General features: G+C 43.3%; 2 protein-coding genes across 2 annotated transcripts in view; one reads left to right on the top strand and one right to left on the bottom strand.

The window, feature by feature from the left end:
• tbc1d19 (TBC1 domain family, member 19) overlaps window positions 1-128 on the bottom strand; it is a gene marked incomplete at both ends in the record, with an annotated part of 41,777 nt that extends 41,649 nt beyond the window's left edge. Inside the window, one exon of the mRNA XM_080860021.1 lies at window positions 30-128. Coding sequence (XP_080716147.1) covers window positions 30-128 — 99 coding nt within the window. The remainder of the gene's footprint in view (window positions 1-29) is intronic.
• Window positions 129-3,455: 3,327 nt separating this feature from the next.
• Window positions 3,456-9,640, top strand: cckar (cholecystokinin A receptor; the record flags this gene model as incomplete). Its single annotated transcript, XM_080859887.1, has 5 exons — window positions 3,456-3,576; window positions 4,564-4,815; window positions 7,287-7,548; window positions 8,534-8,661; window positions 8,961-9,640. 5 exons carry the CDS (start codon window positions 3,456-3,458, stop codon window positions 9,638-9,640), a joined length of 1,443 nt encoding a protein of 480 aa, XP_080716013.1.
• Window positions 9,641-11,987: the final 2,347 nt, after the last annotated feature.

The following is an 11,987-nucleotide window of genomic DNA, read 5'->3' as shown; positions in this document are numbered from 1 at the left end:
CGTGTTGCACACATTATTCAGCTACTCACTTTGGCCTGCCTTTCTAACTGGGAATGCAAATGTGTTCCTTTAAAGCGCTGAACAATTTGGGCGATTGTAAACGACAGCTCCGTTCCTTCGTCCATCATTTTTGCTGTCTGATGCCATGTAAACAACTAATTTAGCTTGCACGCCAGGTAGCTATCTAGCTGTCATCTGCAAATGCAGACCCTACAACCGTAACTAAGCAACTAAGGACCATGTATTTGGAGGAAACAGTGTCCGAGAAAAAATTGGTTCCTACAGCAAAAGTTCACATTGCATGTTCAAATGTATAGAATCCTGTGTTTTTCAGAATTCTACAGAATCTGAATCTACAAGTCCACAGCTTGCAATAAGAAGTTTGAAATGTATTTGAAGAGGTCTCGAAATACAACAAAAGTTGGTCATCAAAGACCTTCTGCTTTATAAATTACAGGGTTTTTTTTGGGCTATGTAATGTAGGCCTACCACTGTAATGTTCATGCAGTTTAGAAGGCTCCTGTTATGATTTGGAGATTAAGATCTAAAGGAAAGTTGCTTTAGTTAAGTGATGTTTAATCCTTTTTAAGTGTCCTTAATATCAGATGACCATCATTTTACTGTGTTACCAAATGCCCTGAGTGGACGTAGTTACTATGCAAGCTGCTGTATTTTTATAAGTCCCTAATCTATCTCTCTCTGTTTTGTTTTTAATTGTGTATTATGAAACTAAAAGATTGTCTTGGGGACTGATCAAAGCTATGATTATTAAATATAGTTCAGTTTGACCTGAATAGACAAGAACGCGGTCAAACATGAATAAAAACCCTGAAAGCTTTGAAATGTGAATAGTGTGGAGCTGGGAAGGAAAATGGTGAGTGGGCGGGGAAGCCGGAGCACTGTTCCTGAAAGAGGGTGGAGCATCAGACACTTGTCTGAATCTCTTTCTGCATTGTCTGAATTTTGAGAAGATTTGATCAAGTGAGAAGGAGGATCAAAACTCTGGTTGCTGGTTGTGCAGAAGCATATTGGTATACTGGTGAAAGGCTGCAACTGTACAGAGAAACATCAGTGTTAAAAGACACTGTCATTTATGGTGTTCTGAATTAGTTCATAATAAGGAATGAATTCATGTTTTTTACAGTTACAGTTATACAGAGAAGAAGATGTTCCTTGTGCTGTTGTGAATTTGAAATTACATGAATTATTTGATTGAGAGGAAAGACACAGTGAATAAAATAAGACACAGTGAGCTACAAAAGGTTCTCGGCTATTAAAGGCACCCAGTGCAACTTTCGAGGCTTAAAAATAAACATTCAATTTCTAGTCTTTTTTACACATAGTAAGTTTCAATAACTCCATACCATTACATACCGACATTCAAGCAGCAAAGATGAGACGTCGTTGTGTGGTGAGAACTGATAGAAAATCGATAAAAACAACAATCGCCGCCATTTTCTTTATTTTTTGTAACCTACAATAAATAAAGCAGGCTTCCAGTCAATGGAAAAATGGCTTCTCCCCACCAGCGATTGTTGTTGTTTACGATTTTCTATCAGTTCTCACCACACAACGACGTCTCATCTTTGCTCCTTGAATGTCGATATGTAATGGTATGGAGTTATTGAAACTTACTACGTGTAAAAAAGACTAGAAATTGAATGTTTATTTTTCACTGAATGTTTACATAAAGTTGCACTGGGTGCCTTTAAGAGACAAGGCCGGCAGCAAGAGGGCTGAATAAGGGAGAATCAATGTGGCAGAACACACAGAGAAGATGAGGAGGAATTCACAATGTAGATATACTCCCATAATGTCCTGATTACCACGTGAAACCTGTATATGACATAAGTATAGTGATCTCCTCTCAAGACCATCACTTTACATTCTAGACTTCTAGGCATCATATTTTATATTCTAGATTTTTTTAATCCTTTTGTAGAGGTTAGAGTTTTTTGAGTGTTAGCTTTTTCAGTTCAAGTGAATTCCCTTCAACCAACAGAAATCTACTTTTTCCATCCCCAAACCATCATTAAACAACATTGACTGTGACAGTACATGATACAAATCACTGGATTTCTATTATAGACTGCAACAAAATACCAGCTTTCTTACCTTTATTTACCAACTAAAAGGGATTTTACATTGCTAATCCGATACAAACCAATATCTGTAAACAAGAGATCCAGTGTTTCAGTCCTACAAAAAAAAATACTCTCTCTTTGTTTTCGGAGCAAAATGAGATTAAGGATTTTCGTTGGGTTACGGAACATCATATTTCACTATTTAAGGATTTGTCTAAGTATTCAGAGGCTTTTTTTAATCCCCATGCACCATCACTTATTACTTTGGTACTTGTTGTGGCCCCCATAATTTGAACGACAATACCCTTACCAAGTCTGGTGCAACTTCAACTATCTATACTGAACAACTGAAATGAAGCAAATATCATTGAGTAGTTTGTCCCCGCTGAACTTACATATTTCTCCTGTTTTGTTGTCCAGAAACTGTTCAGATTCGCATGGTAACAGCCCTGCTGTCTATGACTATCCAACTAGCTCAGCTGAAAAGGTGGAGTCATTCGACTACTGAATGATATAGTGATTCTCACCCAAATGAAATGCATCTTTCTGTTTTAGTGTGTCTGTGTGGAGAGAGGGCTTAGCTACATATGATCTGACGTTTCTCAAGCACTCGTCTCCATACCCAATGGGTTAGAAAAGACTAGAATTATTTATACTGAGTTTTACAGCATGTGAACTATGGCTTTGGGGAGAAATAACTCAATAATAACTCATAATGATTGTTAAACCTGCCTTATATCAATTTGTGTTCTAATGGATTCAAATGTTTGACAGTGGTGAGGTTCTTTAAAGTTAGGTCATGAGATTGCTATAAGTGCATACATATTTGGACATATATCAGTCCTTCAATGTTGTTTGTTCAAATTGTAACCTAATCCAGTTATCTCTTGTCAAGTGATAGTTTTAATGCAGTATATTGACTGCATGACTGTAAACCACGCATAGATAGATGGATAGGCGGGATTAAGTTTGAAGACGGAAAAATACGAACCACCCATGCGCTCTCGTGCGCTCAGAAACCTCTAGCCCTCCAGCCGGTGCGCAGCGCGCGCAGTTCATCAACCGAGATCACAGGCATGAAGTCGTGATGCAAGGTATATTTCATACGCTTTGGCTATCAGTTTCATTGTTGAAATGAACTGTGGTGGACTTTATTATGGCCACGTATGACGCCAATTAGTTTCAAACTCGTCGTCAATTCTTTTAATGTTCTGAGGACGACTTGATTTTGGAGCGACAATTATAGTGTTTGGTTACGGGAGTCCGAGGCATGATGCCATAATCATCAACAAGCCTACGATATATGTACATTTGGAAATGAAATTTCGCCTTGACCTTTTTGAGTAATACGAGGATAAAACAAACACGACAATGGAGACGTTTACCATCCATGATATGCTCCTAAATACCACCGATATTTATAAAATATTATGTGGACTTGGAATTCGGAACGTCTCAGAATGTGAACCAGAAGCCCCTCCAGAACCAAAAGGTAAAGTTTATACACTAGACAAATACAAATGCTAAGGGACGTTTCAATATAGCTTTGACTGAACGTAATAGTTCTTACTCATTATAAACTAACTTAATGTGGCAAACTAGTAATCGTTTATTAGATGGTAATAATATTTAATAAGACAAAGAACCAGACTTTTAAACCGGATGGCTACGTGATGACCATATTTTTTGCATGTTTTTTTTTTTTTGCAACTGTACATACCGTATACATTCCTCCCTTGTTTGCCGTTGCAGTGGCCCAAAGGGGAGGCTTATCTACGGTACACTAGTTGCGATACGCATGGGTCCACTTTTTACACAGCGGGGGGACCTAAACTCTCACCAGCAGATGGGCTGCCCGCGGAGTGAATATTAATAGATTCTATTAGACTTTGTTCAGACGTTTGTGCACAGCCATAGTTTGTTACTGTAATTAAAACATTCTTTTAGGTCACTTGAATAACCTAAGCCCATACTGCCTCTAGCAAAGAAAATGTCCCTGAGGGAAATGAACAATGTGAGATTGTGCCTTCACGAAATTAGAATTGATATTATTGTCGTTGTTGATAAAGATGTTGTTGTTATGATTATTGTTACATGTCAAACAACCAGGAGGGTTACTACAAAAATGTATTCTGATAAAATGACTGATTAGCTGTGAAACATTTTTTCACGCCAACGTGTTTCTGCATGTTGGGTGGTGAACCTTAAACCAGTTGTGCAAGATACTGCTCTCTGCTCAATGTTTTTTAAAGAAAAATCTGCTCATTATGCAAGTTTAGCCTACAGAGTACAGACCTACAATAAAAGTGCACAACACCACAATTAACTAAGCATAGGCTGATAAAAAAATAATAATCAGCTTCTTTTACAAGAAAGAAAACATGTTCTTGTTTTGGTTGTAATGGTGTCCAGTCACCCACTAGTCTAGTCTAACGCTTGTCTTCTTCTTGTTTTGGCTTGCTTTCCCCGCGTTCCTCAGACATGAATCAGGCGGTGCGGATCGTCCTCTATAGCATCATCTTCCTCCTCAGCATCTTCGGCAACAGTCTTATCATTGCCGTGCTGGTGAGGAACCGGCGGATGCGCACCGTCACCAATCTCTTCCTGCTGTCGTTGGCCGTGAGCGACCTGATGCTCTGCCTCTTCTGCATGCCTTTCACCCTCGTCCCCAACCTCATGAAGGATTTCGTGTTTGGCAGTGGCATCTGCAAGGGGGCCATGTACTTCATGGGTGAGTCTCACAAAGAGTTACAGATCTGAAATCAGTGTCAATGCGCAATCCTTCAGTGTGCACACTGTGGTGTTGGCGAAGGGTCTTTTCAACAAGATTTTCATTTCAGAGTTCCAGTGTAAATGTATCAAGTCTTGAAGAAGCATGTAGGCCCATGCCGCTGTACTATGTCTAATGTCAGTCACAGCTGAAGAGGTGGAGTGTTTTGAGGGGGTAGGGGGCAGGTGGCACTTGCGTAGACCTTGTAGAGTAACTGGGCCAGACCCACCAAACAGAAAATATGGTTAAATGACTACTGAGCTACTGACTCAGAATCGAGGACATCTTAGCAATATATCTGCACTAGGAGAAAATGTCCTTAAGGGATTTGTCATGCTTTAAGGCGAACTGAAGTTCTTACCTTGTCCCTGTTGAGTATTTTATGACTAAGATGTGGGATTTCTTCCTAATTATAAACACCCTAAGGTTTCAAAATTGTGACATTGCCCAGTTTGGTTGCACTGTCTGTCTCTTGGATTCCAGTCAACAGTCCAGTCTGCTAATCTGTTATGTAAAATAGACGCTTAGGGATGGGTGAGGCAAAAGAAAAACAATGCCTGTAGCTAATTCTGCATCAACCACTCAAATAACATGTTTATGATGACAAATGAGAAATTGCCTGGTAAATACTCTGGACCCTTTTTTAATGGGGGGGGAGGGGGGGCATTGGCCAAGTGCTGTTAAGCAACTGGTGTTAAACGGGGCTGTGGGGGACACACACCAAATAAAGTCATGGGAGTTTGTGGCTCTGTGCGCTGCTTGGGGAGCCTGCGGAGCATCGGTTCGGCCTCAGCGTGATTTATGGAAACATTTACAGGGCGCGCACTCCTCACAGGACGCCACTTCAGAGTTGTCTTTGTGGCCCCTTGTATCAGTCTCACACAGATGTGTGGCAACAGGTCCGTGTTGTTGTCCTGTGAACGCTTGTTCAGTCACACACACACACACATACACACACAAACACACCATTATCCTCCTTGTAAATCTTCTAGAACAGAACTCATTCAAAATAATCAGCCCTCCATCTTCAACTAATGCCACCTAAATTTAACACAAGATAGTCGGAGGCCTTTGAGGTAGGTGGATAATGTGCAAGGTAGTTTGACGGCGAGACAACAGCATCGCTCTTGTGAGGCCTCTGTGTCCAAACCTGTCCCGGTTGTTTAATGTGTTTATGTGGCTCCCTGAGACCTAGGATAATGCAGATGGATTTACAGGGGCCCATTGAAATGACTCTCAGAGTTTGTTAACATTCATCGGTAACAGATAGTGGTTGTTGATTGTGGAGAAGTGCTGGGCCGTAGCTCTGTCTCCGAACACCTGTAAAGAACAAAGTTGACGCGCCGTTAAAATGCCGGTGACATTAACTCACTCACTTCCATGCAGTTCTTTCAGGTAGTGCTGGTTTTCTATACGATATCATCAGATACTTGAATTCCTGAGTGGTTTTCTCTGTATTACTATCCTCTGTATTTTCACAGATTACAGATAAAAAAAATAAAAAAAGATTGAATCTCCACTGCACTTCTATGATGACAGAATTCAGGACGTTGTGCATAATTCATGGGGAGGTATCTTTCCTAGTGTCTGTGTGCTGGGCTACTGTGCACTGGGTACTCAGGGACCATGGGCCCATTCTGTCAGTCATGGCTGCCTGATCCGGGCTGTGTGAGATACATTCCAAAAGTTTCTGTTTGACCCAAGTTTTGTAGTCAACTCTCTGGTTTTGCTAGTTAGCTCAGATCTGGACCATCTAGAATGCATGAGTGCACCAAGGTGAAGCAGAAACAACTTGGATAGTATGTTGTGGTATGATCAAAGATTTACAGTCGCAAAGCCAGATGTAAATGGCAGTATGTATCGTATAGAATAGTATAGTATAATATAGTATAGTATATATAGAGTTTTATTTGAACGGTAATGGGAACGATTTGAGAGTTTACTGCATTCAAAACACTCTGAACCAATTTACAGTGACATGGCGTCTGAGCTCAGAGTATGGCTCAGAACCAAAAGGTGGACATCGAAGGAGAGTGGTGCTTTTGTGAAGCTGTGGCTGAATTTTGAGAAGAGAGAGCCACCCCTTTTAGCATTAGCATCTGTCATCACAAAGTGCCGTTCAACCCTGGGTGGAACTGTGAGAAACACTGTGACAAAACCACAGTCACTGAACTGTTTCCATCGGACAATTCCCAGGTTAAGCAGAAACAACATAGACATTTTTCCTTTAACAAATTCAGACGCTGCTCCACTGTCCTTGACCTGGTCACATGATGTTACTATGCTGCATAGTATGACTGTATGTACTGTGACCAAACTATATGTAATTTCACCTGACAGCTGCAACAGGATATTTTCTTTAACACGTTTCCCATATACCACCCCCCCCCCCCCCCCCCCATCCCTTGCCCCTCACCCTCCACACCCCCCAGGCATCTCAGTGAGCGTGTCGACCTTTAACCTGGTGGCCATCTCCCTGGAGCGCTACAGTGCCATCTGCAACCCCCTCACCTCCCGCTCCTGGCAGACCAAGTCGCACGCCGCCAAGGTGATCAGCGCCACCTGGGTGCTGTCCCTCCTCCTCATGCTGCCCTACCCCATCTCCAGCACGCTGGTGCCCTTCACCCGCATGAACAACAGCACCGGCAACATGTGCCGCCTCATGTGGCACAGCGACGCCATCCAGCAGTCCTGGTGAGAAAGAGGGGAAAGGGAGGAAGGGTGTGTGAGGGTCCTGGAGGCTCTTCAGGGGACAAGTGGAAGCCATTGTTGTCCACAGCAGGAACTAGTAGATCTGTGGGAATGGACCCAAGACTGATTGGGTAGTGAGTTCCACTTTGTCAAATTTGACTGGTTTACGAGTTTACTCTCGTGGATTTGAGTATTTAAGTATTTCTTAGATTTGGCCAGTCTTCAAAGTAAGAGGCTTGCAAATATGCCTTTTTTGGATCATAATCTATGGATTATATGATATGGTTATTTTGTTTCCCTGTCAAGGCAGTATAGTGGGATCACATCGTCATCAAATGAGGTCATCAGTATATTTCAATTAGCATAGACTGAAAAATACATTTGGGAAGTCTCAAAAACAAACATTTTGCAAAATGTCTGGCTTTTCCAAGAAATGGGACTCTGAAATAGAAGGCCAGTTTGCCAAAACAAACACAGGCATGTGGAGCTCTCTTTGGTCAGGGCCAGAAAAGCTGATTAATGTTTACTTGTGGAAGACTGAGCTATATGAGAACGATTCATTATGTATCCAGTGATCCTATGGAATACTGGGCGTGTATGATGTCTGGTGCACAGTGTTTAATGTCTTAGCCTTTTTATTTCAGTTTGCATTTTGGGGAGCGTGTGATGATTGTTTATTGATTGTCCACAGATGGAAGGAGATGATTGAGGACGGTCATCAAGCGATAGTTCAACAGTTAACATTAATAGTTCATTTACTGTAACATTTATGTATAATATGGGGAATGCAGTCATATAGATGACGGTCAAAAGCGTGGTTTTAAGTATTGAGATTTATGTTATTCATCACCAGCCATTTTGAAGTATTTTTTACTTCCAGAAAAAAACTATTTTAAATATACATATAGAACTGTTTCTGATTCAAATTCTATAGGTAAACATTTCACAACATTTAAGTTTGTCGGCTCACGTGTTTGGATTTTTCCAGGTATGTGTTTCTGCTGCTGGTTCTCTTCCTGATCCCGGGGATCATGATGATGTTAGCCTATGGCCTCATTTCTCTGGAGCTCTACAGAGGAATGAAGTTTGAGATGGATAACAGGAAAGCAACCAGAGGTAGGGATTAAACCACTGCTTTATTTCCAGTGACCAGCACCATCATGTAATTATATACAACTGTGATAAAAAGCTTTTCTCCTCTTGTTTTGAAAGCACAATTACTGTTCAATGTGAGTCTCCTATACAAATAGATCCACTTGATTACCAACCCAATTTTAGTTTGGAAAATGATTTGGATTTCCTTGTAAAAACATAATGAACCTAACTTAAATAATAATAATAATCCAAAACTTAAACTGTGTAATGAATATGATTAATAATGGATTACTATCTTTTCTCTTTGCCTGACCCTTCAGACAGGCAGAGCAGCACCAGCAGTCTGAAGGTCGGCGATAGCGACGGCTGCTACTTCCAGCCCTCCAAGAAGCGTCGCTCGGACGCAGCCCACCATCAGTCGGCGGCGCTTGTGATCTCGGCCAGCAGCAACAGCAGCAGCGGCGGCGGTGCCGGCACCTCCGGCAGCAAAGCCAAAGTGAGCCGCGTGTGTAGCAGCAACCCCACGGCCAACCTGCTGGCCAAGAAGCGCGTGATCCGCATGCTCCTGGTCATCGTCGTGCTCTTCTTCCTCTGCTGGATGCCCATCTTCACCGTGAACGCGTGGCGCGCCTTTGACCGCCGTTCGGCCGACCGCCTGCTCTCGGGCGCCCCCATCTCCTTCATCCACCTGCTGTCCTACACCTCCGCCTGTGTCAACCCCATCATCTACTGCTTCATGAACAAGCGCTTCCGCCAGGGATTCCTGGCCACCTTCAGCTGCTGTGGCACAGGCGGTGGAGGAGGGGGAGGAGGAGGCACGGGGGGGGTGGGCGACCGCACCGGGAGCCGACGGAGCGTCCTGACCATGGCGGGTGTGGGAGGAGGAGGAGGGGGTGGAGGGCCCGGGGCGGCGAATGACAACGGCCACTCGCCATCAAGCGGAGGGGGCTCTCTGACACGGTTCACCTACAGCAGCATCCGCGGCTCCGCTCAGGCCTAAGCCTGTCAGACTGCAGACCACCTTTTAGCAACGCCCCCAGCGCTAACACGCACATGCACACACACACACACACACACACACACACACACACACACACATACACACACACACACACACACACACACACACACACACACATACACACACACACACACACACACACACCTCCCGTTTCCCTCTCCTTTTCTTTCACCTGACCTCATTTCACACATACAAACCAAACACCCACACACACAAGTCAGCGTTCTTACTGGGGTTTTCTATGCTGTCTGCTTGCTGGTGGCAGCTCCGCCATCCCCCCTCTTGCAGCGGACTTATCTGCCTCCCTCCAAACAGGCCCATGTGTTGGGATCTGGCTGTGGATGCCGCTCTTACAGCGGTTAAAGCTTGGCTTGCCATGACTCATTGACCACAGGGCAAGCTCTCAGGAAGCCAGACACTAATGCCGCCTGACACTGACTCTGGTGCCGTAAATACAGTTGTGTTGGCTTACTACAGGCAGGATAGATAGTGAGTTATTGCCCTGTTGGGGGCATGTGGAGACATTTAAATTCATTCATTAATGCCAACGGGTGGGGGTGGGGTGGGGCAACAGCAGCTTTAACGAGTGTGGATTCAAGTCCCATCCACCTCTCTCTGTTCCCTCTGCAGCCACTGTGCAAACATGGAGTTGTATTACAGACTCGTCTATAGAGGCTAGGCTACAGGAGGTGCACACACACAGTATAAGACTCTTGTGCACTTTCTGCCACCTCAAGACCCTCCAGCTAGCTGCCATACCAGCGCTGCCACAGAGCCTATGAAGGCACTTCACAGTTGGGCTTTGACGCTGTCCAGATGTCCCTCTGAAAGTGCAGAGCTAGCACTTTCAAATCCTTTTAAGATCTCCAGTGAGTGCCGAGGCGTCGGCAAACATACAGACAGACACCCCTGTGCAGCCATACCGAATAGCTGAGGCCACAGCGCATTCAATACTTTCCCCTCGCCACGTTCCTTCGTAGCACTTTAAAACTCATTCCAAAGCCAGTGATTATGTAATGCAGGCGTACACAGCGGTGTTCATCACTTCACTTCTCCGCTGCATATTGGGGACATACAATTTGTGGCTGTAACCAAGGGGACCTGCCCAAACCTGACAAGAGATCTCTATGGTCTTTATAGATTAGTCTTCTTGGTATTGTTACAGTATGCCATCGCACTTTGCTCAGTGCTCTTTGGTATTTGCTAATCAGATTTATGTTTTATTGTTTTGTTTTTGCACAATAAAAATTCAATTGAAATGAAATGTTTTACTGCAACGACTGAAGGGAGCCTAGATCTAGGAGCCTGAAAGGGATCAGAGTCTCAGTGGCCCCAAATCTGGGCAAAATCCATTTCACTGTAAGCCTCTACAGTTTGGGAGTGAAGTCATCCAGCTTAGTCAATTAAAAATAACTTTTTGGACATGAATCACCTCAGACATTGTCCCATTCCACCACCTAGCACCCTTTGTATACTTCAAGTGCTCTTTAACCTTTGTGACGTTAAGAAGCGTGGATGACGAGATGTGCAATTGTAGTTCCATTCCCTCATCCTGCTGGCCTGCTGAACACTCCCAGCTTGGTTGCCCACGTCTCGAGTTCATCACAGGAAAGTGATCCCTTAAGGATACACCTCATGTTCCCTAACTTTGTACTTTGCGTGGAGTTAGCACTGTCGCTGCCGGCTGGTGTCCTTCACCTGTTTACCGTTTTGCTCCTGTGAGTGTACCGGCCAGTTCTTTGTATCACCGCCTGCCGTTATCTTCACATGGGAACTTCAACACCTGTCACCATGGACTTCTAAAAACTCTGACTTCTCGCTGAATCTTGCTGGTCACACCTGGCTTTGTTTGGTTTTACTCAGAAAGGGTCTTGGCAGCCTGTACCATGTAGCATTTAAATCCATGTTCTTGTTTGTTGTGAACTCAACTAAGCAGTGAAGCGAGAGCGTTTCGTGTAATTTGCTTTTGTTTTTTATTTGATAAAAGAATGTTATAACGGTTTACTTTAGGCCCATAATCACCGATGCCTTGGATGTGCATTTTTTAATATTGTGATGCTGTTGTAGTTGCTTATTGTTCTATAAAGTCACAGTATTTGCTTTGGATGCTAAATGCTCAATGTCCATTAGGTGTTGTCTGGCATTGGAAAACTGTTACAGCAGCAGCTTCACCAACAGATTGTCTGTTTGATAATGTCATTGTGAGAGGGACCATGTTAAAATATAACTATATTACAAACACTGCCAAAAATGGTCAAGGTCAGATTTAAATATAAATAGAAACTTGTTGCATTTTCAAAGTTGACAAACATGTGAATTTGACATG

Source organism: Sprattus sprattus (assembly GCF_963457725.1).
Source record: "Sprattus sprattus genome assembly, chromosome: 21".
Lineage (NCBI taxonomy): Eukaryota > Metazoa > Chordata > Actinopteri > Clupeiformes > Clupeidae > Sprattus > Sprattus sprattus.
This window is presented reverse-complemented; position numbering and strand designations above follow the sequence as displayed.